This window comes from Falco naumanni, chromosome 3 (genome assembly GCF_017639655.2).
Source record: "Falco naumanni isolate bFalNau1 chromosome 3, bFalNau1.pat, whole genome shotgun sequence".
Classification (NCBI taxonomy): domain Eukaryota; kingdom Metazoa; phylum Chordata; class Aves; order Falconiformes; family Falconidae; genus Falco; species Falco naumanni.
Window position 1 is genome coordinate 63,387,103 of NC_054056.1, and position 27,791 is coordinate 63,414,893.

Genomic DNA, 27,791 nt, shown 5'->3' on the forward strand with positions numbered 1-27,791 from the left:
TGAGAATTGTAACTGTAGGTAGAAGCCACAAAGAAACAATGAATTTGCAGATTCTCAGCTAATAGTGCTTGAGCTTGGAGACCAGATTCTTATGCTGCTTTGGCAGGGGATAAATTTGCGTGGTTATTACCAATTTTAAGCCTTCTGCCAAAAGAGAGTTAATATGAACTTGAGTATAAACTTACTGTAGCAAAATGTGTATTGTTTATAAAAAAATGAGTTGCAAAATGTTACCTAGACACACATTGTCCTTGACCACAAGGACATTTATAATGTTTGAGTAAGTGACTGAAAACCTCCCAGAACTTGAGACAAATATCCCTGACCTTATGTTTCTGGATTCAGTAGATAATGTTTTTGAGAAATGCAGCGGGACAGAGTGATCAGGGAAAACTTCACTTGTTTGGGTGGTGTTGGCTCATCTGTCTATTGTTTGCGTATATGCTGGAGTGAGGGGAATGCACCTCTCTGTTGTGTAATTCATGCAAATTGCACAGTCACCCAGGATTCTGAAAAACAGAAAATGAGGTAGCAGAGGACTGGCAATTGCAAGCTTTGATTCTGAATAGAAGTGCAGCCGTAACTACAGAGCTATATGAACAGATTGGTCCCCCTGGCTTGAACTTCCAAGCATATGCATATCTCAGACTTAAACTTAACACCATGACTGTGATGCTATTTATTAGCTTTTTACATGTAAGCTGAAGGATACGTGTGAGAATAAATGAACCACTGTTTACCCAGTGTTAATGAAACAGCCTTCCAGATGGCCTAAGAGGCTTCCACTGATAGACATAAATGCTCTTCAGCAGTGTGATATAATTGGAAAAGGCTAAGTGTCAGTTCATATTAGGGAGGAATTCGACCTGACAGAGAATTCTAGTGTAAGTTTTATGTAAAGCCAGCCAAATTAACTGTTTTAATGAAGACCTGTAAGTGAGTAAGAGGTTTTATTTTTAAAAGGAGAGACTTAGGATTCTGACAGACAGTCACTTTCAGACCTAGAAGCAACATGTTACATCCTCCTGCCTACCTACTCCCTATTCTACCCTTTGCCAGAGGTAGGTGCCCTCACAGGGAGGCTGGAAGAAGGAAGCAGGTTCCCCTGACTGAGCTGCTTCAACTCACTCACTGGCATCTTAGCCCAAACCACGCATGAATGTGAGTTTGTGCTAATATGCAAGAGGAAAGGGAATACTTGAAATACAATGACATGTTTCCTCTGCCACCCACGCTACCCTACTTGTGATAATCTGCAGTGAAAGACAGAAAAGCTAGTGGGGAGCACAAAGGGCCTGGACCTGAGGCTGCTGGTTGCTCCAGGTGCACATGCCTCAATGCCCCAGGTCCACACTTGTTATGGGAACTTCTGTGTGGAGTTCTGAAATGCTGAGATCCGTTTCAAAGAAATGGGGTTTACTCACCCAGAATTTTTCAGATAGATCTGATTTCCTGACAGATTTAATTCACTAACCACAACATTTAGACAGTTTTCCCCCCCTCCCCCCTGCCCCAGGCAATCATTAGAGGCAGATGACTACTGGAAAAGGGGGATTATCTTGAAGGGGAAAGGTGCCTCTTCCCCCCAGGATTAGAGGACACACTTTTTTTTTTTACCAGGATAAGGATTTAAAGTTGAATACAGCATTATAATCAGGGGTTTCATTGAGTAATAAAGATATATATGAGCAAAGACAATCTCCTGCCTGAAGAACAGAAAACCTGACACAAATAGATGCATAAACAGTGGGCAATCACTTCTCCTTTTCTAAGGCTCCCTCTCTCTATATATATATATGTAATTATGGAATTACCTTCCAGAAAACCAAAGATCTCACATAGTGAATGATAAGACATATCTCTGCACATCAGTAGCTGGAAAATAAATAATAAGAGTTGAGAACATCAAGAGGAGGCAGTGATGTCAAACAGGAACTAGTGATGCAAGGTTAAGGAAAACGCAGCTATTTTAAGGAATGATTTAGAAGAATAAAAGTCATCACTGCCACTTGAATCTCTTTGAATTAAGGAGTACTGACACTACTTCAAACACCCAAGGTTTGAATGATGCCACTAATAGAGTTGCCTGGGCATGGACTTCAGCTCATTAGCATCTTGGAGTGGGAGCTGAGGCCACTCGGTGCTGATCTCCTGCTTGCTAGGCAATCAGAAGACAATAAAGAAATACTGAGCACCTGAAGGGGCCCATATGCAATGCCTGGTGGAGGCTGAGGGCATGTTTGTATCAAGAGTGATAAGGAAGAGGGGGAAATGTAAAACCTCTTGTTTTCCCCTCATTTTTCAAAAAGATGGACTGATACGGCAATCAAAACCACATTCACGTTCACAGCAGTGGGCTACAAGAGAAGGCAGTCAACAGCCCCACACTGTAGCCAGCTGCAGGTGCTGCAGGGAATCAGACAGAGGCCATTCCACCGTGCCGTAACCACCTCTCCCTTGGAACCTGTCTTTCCCTCGGTACCAAGAATTGTGTTGTTGATGGAGGAAAGGCTTCCCCCTCTCTTTTGTTCTCATTTTGGTCCTCAGGGCATGTGAGATTTATTTGATGTTTATTTTGTTCTCAGAGGTACAAAAATATTTTGTTTTTATAGAGGTATCATTTTTTTCTATCTGCTCATTTCAACAGCCTTTTGGGTGTCTCTCTTCTGTCCCGTCTTTCCACCATTTCACTACCAGATAAGAAGCAGAGAGGCGAAGGGAAGGTAGCCTGTTCAGTAGATTTCTCACAGTAGGTTTTTATCTTGACAGCCGATAGGGCCAATGACGTGAATGCTTTTCAGTTGTCTCTATTTTTCACATATTTTTATCAAGAGCCTTTAAAAAAAAAAAAAAGGAAGAGAAACTTCATTCCAGTCAAGTGGAAGCTTGTCCATTCCTTATGTATCATTTAGTGCATTCCTAATGAACCACTGAAGACCGTTTTCTCTCCAGTAAAAATTCTTCAATTTCCAACTGAGAAAGTTAGATTCTGCTTTGAATAACATTTGCAATCCAGACCAATGTGCTGTTTAATACTTAGATACAAATGCATTCCTTCCTAAAAAAAGGTCCAGAGAAAAGTCTATGTACCGCTAAGTTTCATGTGAACATTTTTCACATTTGACTCTCTACGTGACACTCACTTTTGCAACCCCTTCTGAGAAGATTCCCATAGCACTGTGACTGGAGGAGGGGATCACTTGTACCTATTGGTATCTTCCAAACATGAATTTCTCAGCTGACAACAAAAAAAGGAGGCCTAAACATTGTGTGCATGATCGACTTGCCAGCCTACAGAAAATATCCAAATGCCAGTGATCTCTCCAACAACTGACTGTGACAATGAAGAGACTTCCTTCGGTCTGATGGGACTGAATTCAGCCCTTAGGAACATTACTAATATCAAAGAGAAACACTAATATGAACACCAAAGAAAGGGTAAAGCCTGTATTGATTTCAGTAACAAATAGTTTTACAGGAGTATACAGAACAATTCAAATTTGTTGGAAGAGGTGTCAGGACATAGTTTAAAAACGTTCTAATTAAACAAAATATTCCAGGGACCCTTTGTTCTTAATTATTTAAAAAGGCAGGCACACTTTCTTTACTTCTAGGGTAAACATCTAGTGAGTCTATTGTGAAGAAATCCACCTGACGGTTCCTCAAATTCTCATTTCAGGTCTAACATGCAAATGCAGATAATATCTAATTTTATATTAAATAACATATATGGAGAAAGCTGTGCTAATGATTATGAGTGTTGAGAAGAAGGTCCATAAAATATTGAAAGGCTTTAATAGAGTTTTTGAATTGAGTTCCTTCTTTTATGATACAGAGGACTCTGACAAAAATTATTGATTACTGATGATGATATGCATCCATTTACTAAAAGCAGGAAACTAAATGGGGAGTAGGAACATTTGGAGAATCAGGCATCAAAAACCACAGCAAACATTTACTGACTCTTACTTATAATCTTTTTGTACTTTATCTACAGGCACTTAATCTTTCTTGTACTGTCTGGGGAGATCCTACCCCAGAGGTCTCATGGCTGAAAAATGAAAAGTCATTTGTATCAGATGCTAATTGCATCCTGAAATATGAATCTGGAAAAAAAGTCAGCTTTACCATTTCTACTGTGTCCACACTCGACTCTGGGAAATACAGCATTGTGGTGAAGAATAAGTATGGCACAGAGACCAGTGACGTCACTGTAAGTGTGTTCATACCTGAGGAAGAGAGACAGTCTCAGCAACAGAAAAAGAATGAAGATAACAAAACAAAAGCATGAATTTAAGACTAGAAAACAGAAGTATGGGGGAAATTTTGAATGACAGGCTGATGTAATCTGTGTGTGTAAATGGCTTTCTGCTTTAGCAGGCAGCCTTGAATTTTTCTATTCATTTCACTTTTGCTTCTAATACACTTAATTGTGCCAGGGAAAACAGGGCCTTTCCTAAATGTTTTCGTACTGCTAACGTCACAGAACCTAGTCGTAGCATCTTGAGCCACACCAAATGCATGCTCACTGTATCACAAGTCTGCTGTTTGACATTCTTCCTGGAGCATTTGACCCTACAACAAACATGGAAAGGGTGAAGAATCATTTCAGTGGAGGCAACTGATGAGGTAGATGGAAAGATAAAAAATGATCGAGGCGTTTTTGAGCAGCAGTTTAGATTTGTTCCAACTTTGGTAAAGTAGCATAGACGGAATGTGTTAGAGAATTAAATCATGGAGAAATTAGTGCTGGGTTTTGTCTACATTAAGGCCCCTTTGTATTGCTGTGTTAATTTAGAGAGGCCTTAATATGGGTGTCATTTACACCCATAAATATTGTTTAATCTGCCCAATTGGGGTAGAAGTACTGTACCATAAATGAAAATTAGGCTGAGGAGGCCAGAATACTAATGTGTATGTGTGTCTGCAAAAATGTATGAACTTCTCCTCTATGTTCACAAATAAACGGAATTCACTTCTTTCCTTCCATCACAAGCTTGTTTCACTGTGTCTTGTTTTACTAGTCACGGCTCTGGTAGTTGTGCACAGTATCTTAGTGTCTTAATGCTTTTACCACCATAATTACCTCCAGCTTCCCTTAGATCCCTGTTAATCTTCACTTTACTGTTCACAACAAAACCCTCAACAGCATCTCTTTGCACCTTTCTGTCCAGACCTTCACATCTCAACTTAACAAGGTATTTTTGCAAATTCAGACATAGTAGTTGCATGCAATTCAATGGACCTGCTCATGAATTTTGATTTAAGGGTGTTAGGTAAGTATTTTGCTAGACTGAGACCTCAGTCAATTTCATCCAAACTTAACAGTGGAGATCAGAAATAGCATGTTTTTTTCAAATCTTTTAAAGCTACAAAAAGAATCTTCACTGGAACATGTGGGTTTTTTTTCAGATAAAAATCAGACAAAAAACACTTGTCCAGATCTTTGAACAAACCTACACAGATTAAAAACTCCATGTCAGTTATTTTCCAATGCCACTGATTAATGTTAGCTGAGGAAGAGCAACCGAATGTACATATATGTCCATCCTGGACATATATATATGATTTATATATATGTGATACAATATATATCATATATACATATAAGATCAGCAGAAGTTATCAGCCCAATAGATAATTAGGAGAGCAATGTACATACCATATTAACTATTTTATTTATTAGTGCTACAACACAGTTCTTCACATCAAAATCTAAAGAACAAACATATGTATAAGCATGATCTGTGCAGGTTTCACATGCTTTCTGTTGGTTTTAGCTACTGTGACTGCAGAAATAGTGCTGTTTCTCAGGTACTCATTTTACTGCAGTATTTTCATTTCTGTGAGGATGCCACAAGTAAGTGCTGTACAGTTAATGCTCACTTAAACCCTTGCCATCTGAGGTTTACTGTCAGCTAATATTAAAGGCAAAGTGGAAGCATAAGGAAGTTCTTAATGGCTCAGGTATCAATGGTGGAAGTGGTGATTTTTTGCAATTTTTAATAGTGTTTTTTTAAATAAGTTTCTATAAAGAGCTAATGGTTATGATCTTAATTGTTAAAAAAAAAAAGATAATACAGATTTATATCAGATTTATGACCTACCAAAACATGTTAGCATGTCCTTAACTTTATGCATTAATAGTACCACCAGTTTCAAAGAACATGTTAAGTTTATCTGGTATAAATCTTTTTTCTTCCAGAACAGATTTTACATCACAGGGTTTTTTAACATGAAATTATGTAAAACTAACGTGTTTTCAGCATTTCACATAAACAAGTGCATGTGTTCACACAGCCTTATCTCCTAAACCAGTTAAAACTCAAATATCAAAGGATATATAAGGTTTAAGCGTGTAATTATGTATATTAACAAATCAATATGTTATAAAAAAGTCCAGACTATTTACTATAGCTGCTATGTATCAGATAAAGTAAAACAGCTTAATTCTAAGATTTAAAAATACAATCATGAGAAAATCTGTAATTAGAGATACAGCAAGCTTTCTGAGTTTAAAGAACAAATGTAACATTATTTAGTATTTTCCTTAGTATGACATGAAGCCAATTCAAGGATGATATAAGGTCACTCCATCTTGATCCCGGGACATACACCTTAAAAGCAACAGTGTCACATCTCCCCCCCATCCTTCAGAGTGCAAACAACAATATGACTTGCTCTTTGCAATAACTGATGTTTCCTACATAGCATTAACATATTTTTAATAATGATTGCATTTTGGCAGCAGTTTCTTTCTACTATTTTATCTTCAAATATCTGTCCTGCCTCCCTCCTTTTGGCAGAACTGTGAGGGAATAAAAGCGGGTCATCTCCCAGGTAACAGGCTGGAGCCTGTGCGTCTTTGCTTTAGAAGATGTATGTGTCTCTGAAAGTTAGAGCAATAGCTGCTTCTAAACATGTTGCTGCCAGGAATTCAGTTACGGTGGTTTCAAACTGAGTTTGTGATGCATCCACATTTTTTGCTTGTGCGCTTTTTGTTCTTCCTTTGGTTCAGGTGATTGTGATATCTATGTCAGGACAGACTGCCACAGTCCAAGGACATGATCAAAAAAATAAAACTGCATCGAAAAAGAAAAAAACAACATCAAGCAAACGGAAGGAAGGGGAAAAGCAAGGTAAAAGCACTTTCCCCTTTATGGTCTTCTCCAGTGAAAAAATTGTTAAACATGATGCAGTTAATAGTCTGTGCCAATCAATATTTCTCAGGTCCCAATCAATCAAGTTTACAGTATGTATGCTCTTAACCAACAACAATGCAATGTATGAATTGCCAGGTTAAACCTCAGTGTAAGAGATTTAAATCAACACTTTCAAATCCTCTTTCCACTAGGCTGTGAGTTCTCACCTTAGCTCACCTGGCTGATGAAAGTTTGTTAAGCCATAATAAATACTTCCAACTTGTTGAATGCAGACGGAAGACCTCCTAAGTATGTATATATATATATACAGATGGTTATTTTCCAAAGTAGGACTTATTTCAGCAGCTAGACATTTGACACTTAAAAAAAAAAAAAAAAAAAAAGAAAAAGAAAAAAGAAAAAAAAAAGCTTTGTTAATTAAGGGATCCTAAATGCCAAAGTGTTTTAGAAAATGCTGATTGTAGAGCCATGATTTGAGATTAATCAATTGTTCTTAGGTTTATGTCCCTATTGAATACTAAAGTTGGAATTATAGGTGAACATTTTTTGGTCCAATTTAGAGAAAGGGTGGAAAATTAAAAGCTCTCTGGGAGTCAGCATCCTCGTATATTACACATTTTTACTGTTCTTTTAGACTCTTACTATATAATTGCTACTTGGACATTGATTTATTCTTCACAATTACAACTCCCTCATTACAACTCATCTAAAGCATTTTAGCTCCAAATAAGGCTTAAATTCCAACATTATCAGAATATGTTCTACATATTTTTGCCCAAGTATTTTTTCTTTGTATGCAGGGTGTACACGTTATATAATTGGTGACAGAACAATTTGTGTTCCTATTCCCCTCCCCTTTCTGCTCTTAAGGCAAGAACAAACATTTAACTGCATTTTTTTCCTCTCTTGTCTTATTGGTGTGGGTAACCTAGACATATCTGAGCAGTCCTGTTAATGAGGTGACTTATGTGAGAAACAATTTTTTACATCTGTAAATATTTTGCAGGTTCTACCCCTTAACTTTTTAATGAGAGACCATAAAGACCTGGGCTTGCTTTTTGCTCTGTAAAAAGCAGTAACTTTATTCGTGATACTGAATCTCTCTATATGGGTATGGGAAGAAGAACAGAACATGATAGGGTCATAACCAATGTGAAAGCAAAAGCTCACTCTACATACCTCTGTGTTGCTGAACATAGTAAATATATGAGAAATTATATTACTTTTCCTAAATCAGATTTCATGAAGCCACATGCAGACGAAATTATTGCTACAGAAGAGACACCTGACCCAAATGAAATCCCCTGTGAGGAAACAGAAAAGGATACAAAAAGCAACCAGCAAGCAGCAAAGATGACTGATGGAAAGGCAGCAGTAGCAGAAATGGTTCCTCAGCCCACAGGAAGCTTGGATCAGCAGGGAAAGAAACCACTGGAAAAAACAGCTTGAGTAAACCCTGCTGTTCTTGAATGAAGAATGTGGTCTTGTTATGATCTGGATAATTAGTTCAAGCTGAGATTTCATGGGTGGTAGACTAGTCATAATATTTTAACACAAAAGTTTATTAGTTTTTTTTTTAATAACATTTGTAATACTTCATAACTTTAAATGCATAGTATACGGGTACTTATATCTCTATACCAGTTTAGTTGCACTGCAGTCATTTCTAAGTATCTTAATAATGATTCACATACTGACAAAGTTATTTTAATTAATGTCCATGATAAGCAGAGTTTATTAGAGTGAATCCTGTGCAGAACTGACATATTTACTATATATATAATATATATATATTTACTGTAAAAGAATGGTGGTACCAGTTGTGTGGATTTGTTAATTGATATTTGTAGGCCATCACAGCTTGAGGCAGACCCCACTTACTTTCTCAAGGAAACTCTACATACAATCCTTTTAATATCAAACAGGCTGTACTTTTCACCACAACCAATTTGGCCACATGGGAAGATCTCCAGAAACAGAGCCATCTGCTATGGATGCAAGGGGGCCATACATAGGTTTTCTTTTGATCCAAATTTCTTTCATGCAAACCTGTTTTGTCAGGAGGACCAGGACGACATCTGGCCATTCCTTATCACCGAGACCCACATGACTGCTTTTTGGTCCTCTGCATTAACTCCCTCATGGCTCTGGTGAGGTACCATGGATGTAGCATTAACCGATAAAGTATCCACTGCCCCACATGCTCATTTCTCTCCACCCTCTTTGCTACAGCAATCATATTTCTGCTTGCAAGACCTGTTAAACCCACTGTCCTCCTTCCTCTCAGTGACTCAGCCCACCGCTATACCTTCTTCCCCTCACTAGGATCAGACCCACTGGTTTCTTATAAGAAAGTATAACTTCATGGTCCATGTAAGCGAGGAATTAATATTAAGTCAAGAATCTCTGCTTTAAATCATTACTGTGTTCACTCACATGCTTATATACTGAGGCTATAAGAAAATATGACTCATTTGTAGGTGCTTAGATACCTTGGAAGAAGTAAGAGTTCAAGCTGAAAAACAAATCAATAAAAATAAAGGTCAGAATTTATTTTGTTAATATGCAAGCTGAATTCAACTTTTAAGTGACCAGGAATTATTAAATACAAAAATTAAAAATAAGGTATTTTAATTACTAGGAAAATATTTGTGTTGATACCAACTCTTAGAAGGCTCAATCATATTATATTGGCTTCTTCCAGATGGATTATTGTTGAAAGATTACTGAACTCCACTGATGTTTCTAGGGTGTTAGATTTATGACAAATGCAGAAAACTGAAAACACAAGAAATATTTGTTCCTAATCCATCCTTACAGAACTGTTAGCTTAAGAAAACAAAGAATCTTAATAGCATGTAAAAGTGTAACACCTGAGACACTGTATCTGTGATATAAAGAAATCCATTTCCTTCCAGCAGAATTCCAACAGGGTTCCGTTCAACTCTTTTTAAGACCAACAAAAAGATTCCTGCTGCATGAAATATAAGATAGAGCGCTTATATGGAGGCAGTTAGAGTAATAACCTTACTGTAAACAAGGTAAAGGATTTAAATAGTTTGGATGGTCCATTCTGAGTGACAGAAAGATGTAGGGTGCAACAGAAAAAAATATGCAAATCAAAATATTGACTGCTACACAAAAAAAGTAGTGGGAGAAACTCAAAATACAGACTGGATTATAACCAACATCATCCGACATCTGTTTAACGCAGAGCTTGATTCAGTTCTACATTACATCTTGTTCTACATCTATGTAGTATAGTTTAACTTAGCAGAAAACTGGAGTACCCCAGCAGCAAACGACATGAGGTAGGTCCCACACAGAAACGCAGTAAGGAGCATTTCCATGGTAGGACATGTTTTAAATGAGAGCCTTAATGCATGTAGGTTCTCATGCAACTGTTACAGAAAATGATAAATATCTACAGATGTGTGATGATATCACTCTGCCAGACAGTTACAGGTTCTGACCTTTCAAAACACTACAAAGTTGCAGGTTGTTTCACACAACTCTTAACTCATCTTTGTCATGGCAATTATTTCAGCCTTTCTTACCTCTCTAAAAATCCATCATCTCTTACAGCTCCTTTAGGTTGGGAGCCTATCTCCCACAAACATCAGTGGCAACATGCAAGTTATATATAGAACAGATTGTACCACTGAGAGCCTGATCCAATTCCTGCAAAATGCCACAGGGGTCTTTTCATTAGTTTTAAAAGAAAACAAGCTGGATCTCAGAGGGATGTTCTAAAAATGTCCCAACCTCGGATTACAAAGACTGTTTTGCTCACTGTGAAGCCAATGGCAGATCTCTCCTGTGTCACTGTGGCAGAATCAGGTCTTTTTGCAGAGAGAAAACCCAATACTTTTCTGGTATTTCAATTAAAACCTACTAGAAATACTTTAAATTTTTTTTAACTAAAATGCACGAGGGTATTCTTTTGTTAAATTTGGATGGTTCCTCAAACAGCTGGCAATGAAGTACATCCCTACTGTTCTACTGGAAACTATTTCTATCCAGAAGCATAGTGTTGTTATGCATGGTAAATGAAATACACAAATAAACATATCAAAGATTAAAAAAACCACCTTATTTATTTTTCATTTTGATTATTCAAGCTGTAGTTATTCACAAATGTATAAAAAATGTTCAAAATTATTATTAACAGAACTGACTATATTAAAGCTTATTATGCTACCATGGTTGAAACATTCTTTTTTCTTGCAATCAAAATGTGTAATTTATATTCTATTTTCCATGATAATAATGAAAAATTGTTTCAGTCTTTGTCCATTACATAATGGTAGAATACAAATTATTCCTGAAGCAACAGAATCTCCTACCAAACACAGAGAACCATTTGACTATATTTAAAATCAGACACTGGTTGCAATGTTTATCTGAAGTGCCACTTCTGGATAGTATCTTCGTTCTTACCTACATATTCCATTCCAGCATGCATTAGTCTTTATATTCAAATTTATAATTATGTTAGAAATTTATATTCTTGTGTTATAACAATTATATTTAACAGTTTGGGGAGGTGTTGCATCAATCTGTATTATCTAATCACCTTCCAAAATTACAAAAGGTGATTTTTGAAGATCAACGATGTGAAAAACAGGCTTTACCTTCCACTGTAGTAACAGAATTGTGATTCCAGATGTCCTTGAGTTCTTCTGAGAATTAGTTTTGGATTTGTTAGACAATTATTGAGGAAGATCTGTCTGTGGTCTGAGACTGACAAAACATAATCTGGTAATACATAAAGCCATAATCTTTGAAGCAGCCAGCTGCAAAGTGAGATCATCCTTAAACTAGCATAGGGTGGACTTCTGCTCTGTATCCTTGAACTACATAAGGTGAACACACAAACAATATTCCATCTAAGTTGCACTTACACTGACCAGACATATCTGAAACAAATCTTTCCACAGAAGTTTTTTTTTGTCTTGCTAAAAGGACAGTAAGTTTTAAGAACTGAAGCAAAATGTTGGCCAGGGAAAAGAGCAACAAAAGCTGTAAAGAGAAAAACGTTACAGAAAACTGCTCTGTTCCACAAAGGCGTCTGGAGATGTAGGTACTGTGAGCAAGATGGTGAGAGGATGAGACTGACGGCAAGGAGAGGAAGGCAGGCACCAGATTTGGCTGCAACCTACTGCTGACTTTTCCCCTTGTCTCACTTCCCATTTCATTATGTGAGATGTCCTTCCTGTAATCTTTCTCCTGCACATTTTCAAATGCAACACCTTTCCTTCCCTCTCGCCCCCTCTGCATCTTCTACCGTCCATTCTATTTGATAGTAATTTCCATTTACTGTTTCATCACTACTGCTAACAGGAACAGAATAAAACCTCCTACTTAATTAGGCTGTGACTTTGGCAAAGATAAGGAACCTATTAACAGGAGGCCTGAAACCCTATCATATCTATTAACAGAAAAAGGTTTGTGAAACCACCTGCTAATGATTGACAAAGAATGGAGACATATTGCTCACATGAGACTTGATCTGTATGCTGACTTAACCAAATACCTTAAACCTACAAACAAGTCCATCAGCTACAGTGGGACTACTGGTGTGCCTAGGTATTTTGGTAGCTCAGGGTACGCTTCCTTACAGCCTTGAATCGTTGCTATTAACTTTCCACATTTTTTTCCACCTGTTAAATGGGATAAAAAAGATAAACTAAATTGTTACACCCTGTCATAATGTCATTCTGATCTCAGAGATCTAAGATACAGAGATGAGGAATCTCTCAGGTTTACTAGAGGTAAGGTATAACAGCTAGAGTCTAAACAATTAAAAAAAAAAGTTTTAGGATATCCTGACTACCATAATACAAACAGGGGTAATGGTGGGCATGGAATACGTATTCCAAAAGTTGTTTCTAGGTGTTGCGTGCATACAAACAGGCAAATGACATAATAATATCTCACCACTGATGTCAGCTTTTTTTGCCTTATGTGGCCAAAGACTTTTTTTTTTTTTTTAAACTGCTGTAACAACTAAGCAAAGGCCATTTTTTCTTTACTTTACAAATGTCAGTAATATGCTGAGCACTCAGGGATCAATGCAAGCTGGTTGGCTGATGCTACATCCCTACACCTACAGCTCTCTATCCACTGAACCACAAATTTTCTCAGACTTCACCAAAGCCATGCCTAGCACCCTATACTCTCCCAGACCTGTGATTTACCCCGGCACTCTATCCTAACTTGCTGGAGACTCTTCATCATTTCTTGCCTAGCTCTAAGCAGATTACCTCTCTCACACAATATTGCTGCTAGACATATTGCTGCTAACTGGAGAGCCGCTGGCACTAGGTAACACGCTTTCAAATTATTTCCCCTCCACGAGAGGAAAAAAAAAACCCCAAAAAAGTAAGCAGTTGCTCTTATCACACCCTCCCCTGTCCCTGATGGGAAAAATAATAGTGACATTTGTGGTGAAAAGGTAAAACTAATGTAAATAAAGTGGCAGGTTTTCTATGGCCTGGAAGCCCTGGTTTTACTAACTACCAGTGAGTTATGGTTCAAGGAGGACCACAAATCATGCACAGATGTACAGAGATCCTATCTATACCACTACGTTGTGTAACTCCACACAATCAGAATGGAAACAAATCTCACTTGATACAGCTGTGGAAAATCCAGGCCATTTTTAAAGCTTGATTATAATCTCCTCTGTGTAAGTGCAAAAAAGTAGAGAATACAAAAGGAAAATACTGAAGGCTGTCAACTTCTGTAGCCTTCTGATTGTCTAGAGATGATATTTTGGAATGGAAAAGGTTATCTAAAAGGAAAACACTGTTTTCAAATGAAGGCTCTTTAATCAGAAGCACAAATTCCAGGTCTGAAGTAGAAGAGTACGACTTATCAATTTGTTACCCCTTTTCAAGTAATGATTTTTCCTGTCACCTAAGAAGCTAGCCTGCTTTTGGATTAGGCTTAATTTTATAATAGGATCTAGCTTCAAATTTATATTTAAGGACATATATTTAGCCCTTAACTCTTACCTCCCTGTGAGCAGGGCTGTCTGGTGTTGGAAAGAAGAATCCCCTCAACTAAAAAAACCCACTTGCTGTTATGACCAGTGAAGATAAGATCATGGGAACATAAAAATATTTGGTTAGAGCAACTGCTGATGTGGTAACCTTCACAAATTAAGCAACTAAGATGCCAGATAAGGAACTCAGTAAAGCAGGGAAATGATCTCTTAGTTGAAGCGTGTTTGCAACAGATGTTATGCTAATATGGCTAGGTAATTATTATTATTATGACATTACATTCAAATGAGAGGCCTCTTCAGAAAACTGCTGCAGCTGAAACATGGTTGAACTAAAGAGTGGGAAATTGCTCCATTAGTCTGTGTTGCATCCATGTATCCCGAGTCCTGGAAAGTCTTCCAAAATTGACTCAGAATTTCTGACACAAAAATAACATCATCAAAATGGGCAGGCATGAAATCTGACCTTTCTTTCTTTTTACATATGTATAATATAGTCACCCTATCCATGTAATTCTGTGTTTGTATCTTCTTCCATGAATTGCTTTCTTTAAAAATCCAGCCTGCATGTTACACGGGTAGATTTTTTGTTGTTCCATGCTCAGAAGGATTTAAATATATTATTTTCAAATAAGGAAACTCACTGACTTAGGCAGTTTGTCACAGGAAGTACAGATGAGTAAACAGATCTCTCTTCGTAAGGCTGGTACAAAAGATGGTCAAGGTTCTTTCAGAGACACATGGACTGTTACAGTAAACATTGTCTATACAATACTTTGCACGCTAGCATGTCTTTTTGCCAGTTGCATTGGATGCTTTGTTAACTAGCCTGATTTCTTGTGCGACAGTTACAGAAAACCTATGTGAGAGCCTAAAATGGCTCTAACACCAAGTGGGGCAAAGCCAGCTTTTAAAGACTCTTGTCAGCAGACTGGCAAATGAAAAGGTAATTGATAGACAAAGGACAGTAGAATAGCCAAGTAACATGGATGGTGCTAAATGACTTCATTCACATTTGTGAAACCTAAGCTGCATTTCCAATTATGCTACTTCTCTTTTCCCTTTTTTTGTACTGCTAGTTTGGGGTGCAAATACTATCCCTCCTGGTTTAGTACATGATGTCTCAGTATCATCTGGGGTCTCTGGGCAACTGCATGAGTCAAGTAAGTAGTAACACGTAATCGAGCCAACTTCAGTGAGCAGTGGCATGAATCACCTAAGTAATGGGCAGTGAAGCTGCTGACCTGAAAGACATACCTGGCCAGCTGGACATGTTTTGATTTTGCAATTCTACACTTTCATTTATATATATAAAAAAATCTCTTTTCCAGCCTCCTCCGGGTAGGCAGGTAACTTTCAGACGGATGCAGTGGCGGATGTATAAAGCAGCAAAGACCCTGAACGTGCAGTTTCTTTTGAAGCATCCCTGTCACGAGGTGTTAACGCTGAGACCACGGCTATAAATAGCTGCACAGAGCACTCCGCCGCTCGTCACCTCAGCGCTGCTCGTCACCTCAGCGCCGCGCCTTGAGGAAATAGGCGGCAACCACGTCCCCGTGGCGGGCGGCCGGCCGGGACGCCTAACAAGCCACGACCGCTCTGCGCTTGTGACAGCAAAGCCACAGCCTGGCAAGGGGCCACAGCCTGGCAAGGGGCCACAGCCTCCCGACGCCCCCCGAGAGGCTGTGCAGCGCTGGGGGCGCGGAGGAGGAGGTGGACTGGCGAGAAAGGCAGGCTCGGAGGAGGCTGCCCGCACCCGCCTCGGGTGACTGCCTCGGCAAGGCCGCCGTCGCCACAGGCTCAGCTCCTCTATCCCCCGCTTCGCTGACACCGGTTAAAGGGCCCGCAGCCGCCCCCCGTCCCACACGGCGCAAGTTGCGCGGGGCCGGGCCCGCCGCTCCCGCCCCGCTGCCGCCCGCCCCGCGCACGCGCGGGCACGCGCGCCCTTCCCCCTCCCCCTTGCGTCGCCCCAAGGTCACGTGGCGCCCGGGGCGAGGCGGGAGCGCGCCGCTGAGGTGGCGCGCGCCTTCGCCGGCCCAGTCGCCCGCGCCGCGGCGGCGCGCCCCCGCCACCCGCCTCGCTGCACCAACCGCCGCCGCTTGGCGCAGTTCGCATCCAGCCGAGCGCGGCCGCGGCCGCCCCCGCTCTGGGCTCCCCCCGCGCCGCGCCGGTGCCCGGGCTGCGCTGCTCCATTCATCCACCGGTCCCTCCTCGGCTGGCGCCCGCCTCGCCGGGTCTCGCTCGAGGTAAGCGAGAGGGTGCCGCCGCGTCGCCGTGGGGAGGGGGCGCGCACGGGGGCGGGGTGTCTGCCCGGGGGCGGGGGGGCGCCGAGCGAGCCCGGGCGGGTGCAGGGGGGAGGGGGGTGCCGGGCCACGCACGGCCGCCGGCCGGGCCTCGCTCCCCAACCCGAAGCGAGCCCCGAGCGGCGACCGTTGAGCCCCCCGCGGCCGCCGCTGGGAAGCGCTCCCCGCCGCTGCGCTGCGCTCCCCGCCGCCAGGCCGGCGGCAGCCGCGCTGTCCCGGTGTGCGGGGGGGGGGGGAGGGAGAGAGGGCAGACACCCCCCCCGGCTGCCCGGTGCGCCGGTTAGATCGGGGGCGGGAGCTGCGAGTCCGCCAGCCTTGCCGGCCGGCGCTGGGTGGCCCCGGGCGCTGCCCTCCCGCCTGGCGGTGGCGGTGGCGCGAGGGCCGCGCACCGTTTGGAAACGTCGGCGCGGCTGGCCCTGCGCGGCGGTGCCGCTCGCAGCGTGCCGGGGCGCGGTACGAGCCCCGCTGCCCAGCCCCTGCCGCGCCGCGCTGCCTAACCGCGGGCTGCCGAGGCGCCTGGCTGCGGGCGCGCCGCCTCCGCGGTTTCTGTTTGCCCCCGGCGGCGCGGCGGTGCGGAGCGCTGGCCAGCGGGAGCACCGGCTGCCGTGCCCTTCGTGGGGGTGCGCGTCCCCGCCTTGGCCAAGCGCACTCCTGAATTCATTGGTGTGAGCTGCATTTTTCTTCTCGTCTGCTGGTTACTGAGTACACGTAGCAGACATCGATGGTTTTTAACGGAGCGAGACAATACGCCGCTTAAACGTGTGCGTTTACATCATGCGTTTACATTACAAAATGATGTCATAAATATACCTGTGTTTTGGCTGCTTGGCTGCGCTCTGTGTGCGTGCATCATCTGATTACTTACACCACACACCCCCCCCCCAATTCCATTGTTACGATAATTTGTTTGTTAGCTGTGTCCCATAATGGTATACGGTGTTATTTAGGATAACAATGACAGACAGTCCTACAGAACTCAGTTGTTTGGGTTTTTGTTTGGTTGGTTTTGGCTTTTTATGCTTTCTAATAACATTTCTCAGGACAGTTTTGAATACTGAGCTCTTAATATTTGCAAAATACATTGAAAGGGGGGAAAAAGTGCAGTTATATGCATTTTAAGAATGGACATATATTCATTAGTCAGGATGAAAAATCATAAGTCACCAAATGCCTTTGCTTTGTGTGTTTGTGAAAGTGTGGGCATGTCAGTCGCTCAGTAGCTGATACCTAACCATTGTATGTACACCGGCAAACTAGCTCCAGTCAAGGCCATTAGTTGTGCTTTCTCTCCTAGTCCCTGCTAGTTGTTTTGCATCCCAGCTCACACAGGAATGTGAACAATTTCACCATCTCTTATAAAAATCAACAAACATCCCTTTACCAGAGTGAAATAAGGGTATGAGGGTATGATACGTGAGGTGCTCTGTAAAAACATATTACTGTTATATAGTAGAATATTCAACCAACAAGTTAAAGTCAAAAAGTATCTAAATGAACTCAGGATGTCAGGAACTTCGAATGAAATGCTGTATTATTTGGTATTGTTCTTAATTACAGTAGGAATAACTAGATAGTGCTGAAAGGTCCTTGTAAGCAGGTACGGTATTAATTTTTAGTGTTGTAGTGCAACTTTTCAGTTGAGCATATCAAAATGTTTCATTTTTTTAATGGCATGTGAAAGAGGTGGTGTTTGAACTTGTCTTATTTTTAGAACTTAACATTTTAATTTGTTACAAAATTTAGTTTAGTTCTTCGTTATTATTTACTTGGAAGACAGACATGTAAAATGTTCTAGTTTCACAGTGCAGTGGACTTTTTGTCCTTCTCCCTACTTACAGCATTTCTTTCCACTTGTTTAATGTCATGTCCAATTATGGGGAAATATAAACTGCAGTTACTACACTTGACACCTACTTATGTATCTTGAGGCCCAGAATAGCCCTTTTTTGCCTTGCATGCTTTCTGACTTGGTCTCAGCCCCAGACAACTTGCAGTCTAGATCAGATGAAGCTGAAAGGATTTTGCCCAAAGCCACACTAGGAAGCTCTGTCAAAGTTAGAGGATACATTAGTTGCATTTGTTTCTCTCTTCCTGGAAGGTGCTCACACGGTTAATACTCCAGATCACAAATTTCTTCTTTTCCAGTCTTGCATCTTAAGTGCAAGATCACAGCATACAGGAGAACAGACAGTTCTTCACGGCCTATGTGGGGTCATAGCATGTCTGTGCTGAATTAGAATGTTTGGTGGGTTTCTTTGTTTTGTTTGTTTGTTTTTTTTTTTTTGTAAAATAGCTTTGGCTTATATATATAAAGTACCTTTTAATCCTTGTTTATATCATGAATTGCAAATAAGCTGTACGTAATTGAAAAGGGATGAAAGGACACCTTCTGGTGTGAGATTCAGTGCTGCATACTACATATGTCCACAGTGAAAAAGCTTTCAGGCTTGTACAAAACAATGGGTTATATGTTTGTGATCTAATTCAAATCTAAAGTGTATGCATTAGATATCTTCATGCCATACTGGGCAAATTCTGAGAACATAACATAGCATACTGTATCCCAATGATTTTGTGTCTGGCAGTGCTGATCAGGAGTACTTTAGGAACCTTTGATCTCATTGAAGCTGCATTTTAAGGTTCTACAGTTACACAAAGATGTCGTCTCTGTAAATACCTCACTGTTAATATAGGTAAGCAGAGATTTTTTAAAAATTGTAAATAAAATTTTCCACTTCAAACATATAAAAAATGTTGCTGCTTTTGCAATGAATGTTTCACTTTAAAAGAGTGTTTATTCGCCTAGCTGCTATCTCATCATGGTTACAAATGCTCTAGTATGTAGTAGCATTAGTGCTTACATTGAACTTTGAACAGGAAGGCTGTTTTAATATGAAACTGTCATGCCAAATCAAGCCAGATTGTCTTTGTGTTGGAGGACAGAGCTTAAGCATAGTTTTGGGAGATTTTTTAAAAATTTTGATAGAAACTTGTGTTTATATTTCAAGGCCATTTCCAAGTAAGGGATGCTAGCTTCCCCTTCCTAGTTAAGTATTTTATTGTTACCGGTTTCTTTTAGCTTTGCAGTAATGTCATTTGGCATAACCACTAGAAGTTGTCCTGAGTCACTCTTTTTGCCAGAACTAAGGGATGCTTCCTCATTGCTGCTATCCGTACTGAGTGAATGGATAAGATTTTGAACTGAGGAACTGGCCCATTTCTGTCTCCAGCGTACTAGGTGACATTTTTTTGTTGGTCTATGAAGCTGAAGCCAGCACATGCTAAACATGCTAAGCCAGTCTTAGGCTGTGTCTTTAGTTTAACTTGTCTTTTTTTTAGATTGCATAACTGTCTCCTCAGGAAAAGTACTTCTGGATTGATGGTTAGTAAAGGACTTTTAAAGGCAACGTGTAAAGAATTCTTTGCAAAGTTATTTCAGTGCTCCCAATAATGAATTGTAGCTGAGATTCTATTAGAAGTGGAAGTAATTGTCTCTCACTTGGCTAACAGTAGAATTTAGATTGTGATGTGAACTGAAATACGATGATTTTTAAAAAATGTAATTACTTACTAGTTACTTAAAGCCATTCATTCCCCAAATAAAAAGTGTGCATGTTAACACAAACAAGAAAAACTGTGAGGCTGCTTTACAGGTTTGTCATATCCCATATAGATGATGCAGACATGCTGTTGTGTGCTAGGGCTGAACAGATATCTTTCAGACAGATGTGATCTCTGCATTCATTAAAACTCAATAGTGCAAGTAGGTAGTGTTTGGTGAATGAGTAAGCATATGCTGCTTTCTCAGCTATAAATTTCTCCTTCCCAATATCTCATGCTATAAATACCCTTGTGTGGGAATTCTGTAAGAGGAGCATTTCTACCTGGTTTTCTAATAAATTAGCCAAGTTTTATGTTCAAGTTAAATTTATGGATGTTGTTCCATTCTGGTTCATGTTCATCAATTCAACAATGTGGAGAGTCTTATCGAGTAAAAAAAGGTTTCTTGTTTATATAAACTGTATTCAGAATTTTTTTGGTATTCTCTATTTCTCACAATAAGTATATTTCTTGTCAGCCTGAAGATAAATACTAGTTTGAGACCTTGTATTCATATATCCATTCTAAAGGTAACCAAATTATTCACCACTAACTGATTAGGATGCATTGCATGCCTAAATACATGACTGTGCTCTATTGCTGGAAGGTTGCAAGAAAATGTAAATGCACCTGAGGCAGATCAGTGTCTGGAAAGAAACCTTTTCAAATGGAGAAAATAGAAAGGTGAGGAGTTGTTCATTAGGGAAATGCTTAGTGCTTTCTAGAAACATGCAGGAAAAGCTTCATCTGCTTTCTTACCTCATGTAAAAATGAGATAGGTGGAATTTCTATTCAGAAACTGGTTTCTGTGGTATGTGTCTAGAAGTTCAACCAAGGATGATGTGGCTGTAGAAGAGTTTGTGCTGCTCAAAATAGATGTATTTCAGGTGTGGCAGGCACTTGTGTGGGATATGCCTGTACAAATCCCAAAGGGGTGCACTCTGGGATTAGCCAGTTACTTCTTTTCAGTCCTTTGAAAGAAGCTAGCGTCTTCTCATATAAATAAGAACTTTTTGTGTGCATGTAACCTAAGTTTCTGATTGAACTAATCATTTTAACAGTGAAACTCACTTTATGGACTCTTGGAGTATTCTTTGTTTCACTGAAGTGAGGAAAAAAGGTAACCCTAAAAAAAATAAGGGGGGGGGGGGGGGGGGGGGGGGGGCAGAAAATGCTCAAATTAATACAGGGAAAGATGCCATAGTGCCAGAATCAGATGATTCATAGTAGATTGTGCAGATGTAACTGACACATTACAAAAGGGCCAAGTCCAAATAAACTGTGGATTTCCTTTCTTGCTATCTTTTTTTTTTCCCCTCTCCCCTTGGAGATAAAAAATACTTAAACTGCACTGAAAAATAGTTTAATTTGAATGTCTCTTGACTCCACCTGACAGGAGATCTTGAAGGCATTGGATTTACCATTTGCATCATAGATGGAAAAGTAGACATTTGATATTACTCTTTTTTTTTTAACCACCAGTTTAGTGGACAATGCATTGCTTTTATATTATTGGCGTTTCTCTTAACATCTGTTAACTGCTTGGATTCTTGTACCATGCTAGCATTACTTGTGATAGGGTTTTTTCATTATTCTTATGTTTTGGACATATGGGAATTGCAGGTAAAAGCAGGTAACACTGCCTTTCAGTCTTTTTCAGCTTTTTTTGTGCAGAACTTGATTTATGTAGTTGCACATAACTTTGCTAAAATGGAAAATTTCATTCCAAGTTATATATTAGCCACCTTCAGCCTTTATATGGAAAATTTTAGCAAGTATATTGTTTTTGAAAAGGAGTAAAACTTGATGGTATGTTTCCACTCTACTGGAGGAAAAAATCTAGCTGTTTTCTCTTACAAGAAGGGATATGAGGCACATGGTCTTCATTCAGTATGTCTTCTGTTGTTCACATCTAAACTTGTTTTATTTTGGTAAAGTTACTAGCCTTTGAATTAGTTTTAAAAGTCCATATTGAGAATGGATAGACTTTTGTAGTTAAAAGTAGCGGGGATGCTGTATTGAATGTATTTTATCACAAGATGGAATGAACAGAGCTTTATTTCCAGTTTCAGTGAGCAGATGCTTCAGGCCAGGGCTAGGATCAAGAACTTGGGCACAGGACTAAGTGTTTTCAACCCCAGCCTGATTTTCGTAAACTCTATAGGAGAATTGGGAGCTCTTCTACTGTGTTTGCACCTGATAGACCAAGTGTAAAAAGTGCATGAAAATGAAGAAGTGTGGTGGAATTTAGGAATAGAAGTTGAAGCCTGGGGAGAAAGGACCTTTTCCAATGCCAGGACGGGGTGTGAGGCAGAGAACTGTGGTGCTTAAGTCTTAGCTGATAGTAAGTAAATGATTTGGGGCATGATGAGGTGAAGGAGAGACATGAGACATGAACAAAGGTTGTCCTACATTTGCCATATCCATTAGGATATGTTGATTATAGAAGGATTTATCTCATTTATTCATCTTAACTGATTTATTCTGATCTGAATGTATTGCAGTTGTGTACTGGTAGAAGCTCATGTCTATAGTTCAGCTTCCTTCCTTCCAGAACTTAAAATGACATGTGCCGATGAAAGCTGGGGAAATGTCCTGTAGCTGTGTGTTGGCCATGCTGGTCTGGCAGCTCCTGTACAGCAGGGTCAGGGTCAGATCATTTAAATGTAATATTAACAGGCAATTAGATTTTTTTTTTTTGTTGTTATGACCATCTGGGATATGTAAATCTGATTAACAGCTACAAATGTAGCCTGTGGAAGCAATGTTTTGAACATGCAAAGAGGTGAAAAATGGAAACTCTACAAAGTCAAGTTTTAGCTGTGCTAAATCCCCTGTATTTTTAATTCCTAGTCTCCTGGCCTGAGTTTTCCATTACGTAGGTGAAAAAATACTACTGCGTCTCTGGGATGCTGTAAAATTAGATGAATGCAATCAAATATATTATGAAGATTTCTGTAGGAAAGTACTGTTTAAAAATGGAATCATACTTCCCATCGGGGATTTTGACTGACGGGCAATGAGATAAGATGTGTAGACCCCCCAAAGAGCAGCCAAAAAAAAAAGGAGCATAAGGTGATGACTGGTCTTTGTTAGCAATATTAACTTACATGAGGCTAGTGAAAGAACTTGTATGTGCTTTCTGAGGCTAGACCACAGTAAAATCTATCCACACCGAAGAGATGTATTAAGGTTGTATGAAAAACATTGCTTCTAATACTTCCAAATGTGAAGTACTTGCCTTTCAAAAGTAAAGCTCATTTTCCTGGGTAAATTGTAACTAAATAACATAGTACTTGGACTTACTCAGAGGGAATTTTATTTACCTTATTAATATTGACAAATAAAAGACAAGGAGGCTTACTAAATGTGCAAAGCTTATTACCTGTGTAAATCTAACCTTAACTGCAGTGACCACAATTTTATCTGTATTCTAGAAAGGCTGTCTTCTAAAACACTTTTAGAAGCTTTGAAGAAAATAATGTCAATCTGAAATATACTGAAATAGAATACATATAAGAGAAAACAGTACACTGCAACAACAAAAATCGCATAAACTAAGTCAAAAGTGTTTGAAAAGAAGTACTGTCTTAACAAAGCTGGCTTCCATTCTGCTCGTATCTGCTTTTTACCATATTTTAATTGAACACACATGATAAAGGAATGATGAACAAGTAGAGGAAAATTGAGTGTGACTAGTAATTCTTAATATCTTGTGAAAATACTCATGTCTGCTAACAAAACCAGTAATTTTTCCTGTGAAGAGCCATATTAAATACAAACTTAGTGTACAGAAGACAGCCCAGAGATGGCTGCAACCTTACTGCAGATGTAGCAGTCCCGACAGTCAGGAGTTTGTTATCAAGACTGATTTAGTTTTGGCCTTGGGTGCAGTTCATAAATTATTTTGGAAACCTGCAAGCCGTTTGGCTGTGTCTGGTAATGTAATTCAGTGTCCTTGCATCAGAGCTTAATGCATAAATTTGCAAAACTTAAGAGGAGGATAGCGTGAAGATGGTAGCAGTATCCTAGATTATCTTTTAGCTGGTAATTCAAGAAGTAGTCCTTCACAGCCTTCTGAGCAGACGCAAAGTAACACAATGGGAGTGGGGAGGAAATGCATGGGTTTAAGGTAACGAGAATCTGTCTACATTGAGGGGAATATTAATGGTCCTCAGAGAATGTCTTTCCCATTCAGGGGTAGAATTTTTCCCTGTACTACTACAATTCCTCAGTTATTTCACCAATTCATGATACTATTTAAAGATGTAATGACATTGCAAAATTCCTCAGATCAAAAATTCTTATTCTCAGTCATGGAGCTAGGTGTACATTAATTTTCTGTGTGTTGTCCACGTACCCAAATTACACTGCTTTAACAATTCAGTTTAAAGAAAGCAGGAAAACTTACACAGGAAAAAAAATGCTTATTTTGGCATGCACTGTTTTTGTATGGCGTAGTATAAATGACACCAGGTCAGTTGTCTCTTTACTATTCTAATGTCATTTCAAAACTGGGGAAAACAGCCCCCAAACACAGGACCCTGAAAGGTCATCAAATTTGTCCTATAAAACGTGGCTAGCTAGCCCAGTAAAGCCGTCAGTGGAGGGAGTGGGCACATGGAGTGGCAGCAGGCATTCTTGAATTAGGTGTGCAGCAGGCTGAACGAGGACTTTGAATGCTGCTACTGATGGTAGAGTTACAACAGTGGGCAAAAAGTCTCCTGAGTGAGCCAATGTAGACATTGCTTAAGAATCATTAACTAAATCCCTGTTTCTTTTCGTGGGAGCTGCAGCTAAAGTCACGTGAGCTGATGTAAAACAAGATCATTACCTATCAGTGCAAACATATGGCAAAGTCTGCCCATGTTATTACTTATCTCAAAGAGCGCAAGGGGGCTGTGACATTTCCAGTAAAGCCTATTGGTGAGAGTTTCTGTGTGAGCTTTCTTAAAGAAGCCTTTCCTTTTTAATCATAATATTGCGTGGGAAAGTATACCAAGTGTTTTTGTCTAAGCGACCAGAATATTTACGTAATTCTTCTGCTTCTATGGAAAGAGAAGAAATGTTGATACAACATTCTGTTATGGCTGTAAGCTTTGGGTTTACTTGTACTGTGGAAAGTTAGTTTCCTGTTTTCTGAGATGCATTTCTCAGAAATGGGTGGTTTTGAAGATGACTTCAGTGGAAGTCTTGTTGCTGCCCAGGAAAGGGTTCCTTCTGGGATCTTGGTGAGTTTGACAGATTTATTGCTACTATGGGTATATAATTTCCTATAGCATAGTTAAAATACATACAAATTGACTGCCTGTGTTTAATAGTATGTGGAAGACTTTAATTAGGTGTTCAACAGACTTGCTTTGTTTCTCACTTTTGTTCCATAAGTGCTCTGTGCTGTATTAGGAGCAATCCTAAACCCCAGTTAAGTTCTTTGCTTAGGAGCAAGGATTGTTTTGTTTGCTTGTTTTTGCTGGGTAGACCTGATGCTACAGTGGTGGTTTTTCACATGGTCGTTCCCTCTGCTCCTGCCCCCCCTGCCAATCTCCTCAGGGTACAAAGTAGAAATTAGTGAAACACTTGCTAAAGATTCTGTCTGGTTAAGGAGAGCTTCTGCCTCGTAAATATATATACATGCACATACAGGCAAGATGAGATAAATTGAGGGGAAACCATTGCTATGCATGATTTTGGTTTTACCCAGTCCCTTGAAACAAGTGCAACTTCTTTACTGTTTACATCATGTGGCATTAGACTATCTTTTAATGCTCTAAATGTATCTCAAAATAAATGGGTTATATAAATATCTACTCTCTTGCAGGCTAAGATCTACATTTAAGTACCTATTTTTTGCAGTGATAGTTAAAAACCATGCCCTTTATAGCTGTGTCTCTCTAGAGCAATTGGATAGCTTGTCTTTGAGTAACTTGTACTCTTCTTTTTATGTTGTTGAACTGGGCATTTTTAGTGTTCTTGTTCATATAAGTGCACCTATATATATGGCTTTAAGAACACAAAAAATGGTTTACCTTTACTGAAGCAGTACTCCAGAAGCACAGAAAACACAAAATTGTGGTCCAACTTTTGAGTATACAGAAAACACAAAATTGTGGTCCAACTTTTGAGTATATCTTGCACTTTTATATGGGTGTTGCTGAATAACATTAAAAAATTGTTCAAGAATACACATTGGGTTTGTAGCAGCCAAAATATCTATGTACCATCAACAAAGATGTTATAATTCCTATCCACAGAACCTCCTGCTTAAGTTCTGCTAGTGTAAGTGTTTCCTGATGGTGGGTTTTGACAGTTTGGTGATCTATCATGTAGAGCATGTTAGAGACTTACCTGAGCTGTCATAGTGTTTAATCATTCTATCTGAAAGCCATTCTGTTGCTTATTGCTGCAACGTCAGGAAGTCAACCAACATATGCAAGGTTAATTCTAGTTTAACTGATGTATTTTATAGATGAGGCACATAATTTTATTTTTAGTTCTTGAATTTCCAAAGTAGATATTTTATTATTTTGTATTTACTTTTATGTTCTCTCTCTCTCTGTTTCTGCCTTCTGCAGTGTAATGGCTTCTTGCCAGAAACAAAATCTTTTTTTTATGATACAGGACAGAGACACCCTTTCCTGCATTCCAGACAGTTGCACTTAGCTTAGTAGTGTTAATATATTCAGATATAAGAATTTTTGCAAAGTAGGTAATATTGCATAAACTTTCAAAAATCAATCTTTCTGGAGCCTCAGAACACAGAAAGTCTTTTTCTGCTGTGAGACCTTAGGTATTGATAGCCTTTTGATTTGCTATCCTAGAAGGATAAGTAGTAGTGAGCTACGTTAACTTTAGCTTTTATGCAGAGTTCTGGAATTTGACTGCATCAAGTAATATATATACTCTGGATATCAAAATAAATTAAAAAAGCCAAACAGTATTGTGAAACATTGCTGCATTGCTGTTTCTTAGCTTGTCTTGTCCATCAGAATTCTGTCTTGAATTGCAGGACTGGAAATTGGCATGCTTTTTAGGTTCTTATGGCAGGTTATGAAGGCATGCTGCTCTCCACTTTTCTCTGCTTTCAGGACAATGACATTTAACAAATGTTTACTAAGCATGAAATAGTGTTGTCGAGGAAATACTTTGTCTTACTGGGTTTTCTGTGATCAGGCTATTTCTATTGCGTTTGCAAGAATTAACAACATTTTATGCTGTTCCTCTCTATAGTCAGGTTCAGTACTGCTGACCACAAGGTTTCCAACAATATACAATAAAACTTAAAGCGCACACACACACCAAAAAAAAGCAAACCCCAAAAAACCCCAACATTTTTTAAGTCTCCTAGCTGGGATTCTACTGACATTTGAAATAAATTAAATATCTCATGTTTCTCAGGTATGTAGTGACACTTTATTTCTATTTGATCATTTTCTTGCTACAGTTCAAGCCTTCTTAAATAACTTGTTTATCTTACAAATTGAACCATTATGTTAAAAGCTGAACTACAACTTGATAAGCAATAACATACATTAGTTTCTGATCTGCAATTTTGTTTACTTACAATGTACAAAACAATGTTTGCTTTAAGACTTGGATTATGAAAAGTTTCTTTCTGTATAAACATTATTTTTAATACTCAGTGGGTTGAAAAGTTCTTAACTTTCATGCATAAGAGGTTATTCTGTTTATATATGATCATAAAAGTGACTGTGCTGT

The 27,791-nt window shown here is 39.5% G+C and overlaps 2 protein-coding genes and 1 long non-coding RNA gene across 16 annotated transcripts in view; 2 read left to right on the forward strand and 1 right to left on the reverse strand.

Moving 5' to 3' along the window:
- MYOM1 (myomesin 1) overlaps positions 1-8,906 on the forward strand; it is a 79,043-nt gene extending 70,137 nt beyond the window's left edge. For 5 of the 6 annotated variants that reach the window (XM_040587012.1, XM_040587014.1, XM_040587016.1 and 2 more), the window contains one exon: positions 3,998-4,995. In XM_040587012.1, coding sequence (XP_040442946.1) covers positions 3,998-4,291 — 294 coding nt within the window. In that variant the 3' untranslated portion in view covers positions 4,292-4,995. Of the gene's footprint in view, positions 1-3,997; positions 4,996-7,018; positions 7,140-8,400 lie in introns of those variants that run through there. The other variant, XM_040587018.1, reaches the window with a different exon arrangement.
- Positions 216-16,012, reverse strand: LOC121084927. Of its 3 annotated transcripts, XR_005826900.1 has the most exons (5): positions 10,037-16,012; positions 9,600-9,678; positions 4,129-4,229; positions 3,144-3,238; positions 216-2,835 (listed from the first exon to the last, which is right to left on the reverse strand). It is a non-coding gene; the product is annotated as an uncharacterized LOC121084927 (long non-coding RNA). The 3 variants fall into 3 exon arrangements; XR_005826901.1 differs by having other exon boundaries at positions 216-3,238; positions 11,798-16,012; XR_005826899.1 differs by having other exon boundaries at positions 216-3,238.
- A 240-nt stretch (positions 16,013-16,252) lies between these two features.
- The window catches only part of LPIN2 (lipin 2), a 47,153-nt gene continuing 35,614 nt past the window's right edge, over positions 16,253-27,791 (forward strand). The window contains exon 1 of one of the 7 annotated variants that reach the window (XM_040588848.1): positions 16,253-16,418. Coding sequence is in view for 2 of the 7 variants with exons in the window: in XM_040588856.1 (XP_040444790.1) it covers positions 25,220-25,306 (87 nt within the window). In the remaining 5 variants the exon portion in view is untranslated. Of the gene's footprint in view, positions 16,419-24,943; positions 25,307-27,791 lie in introns of those variants that run through there. The other 6 variants (XM_040588856.1, XM_040588847.1, XM_040588855.1 and 3 more) reach the window with 6 other exon arrangements.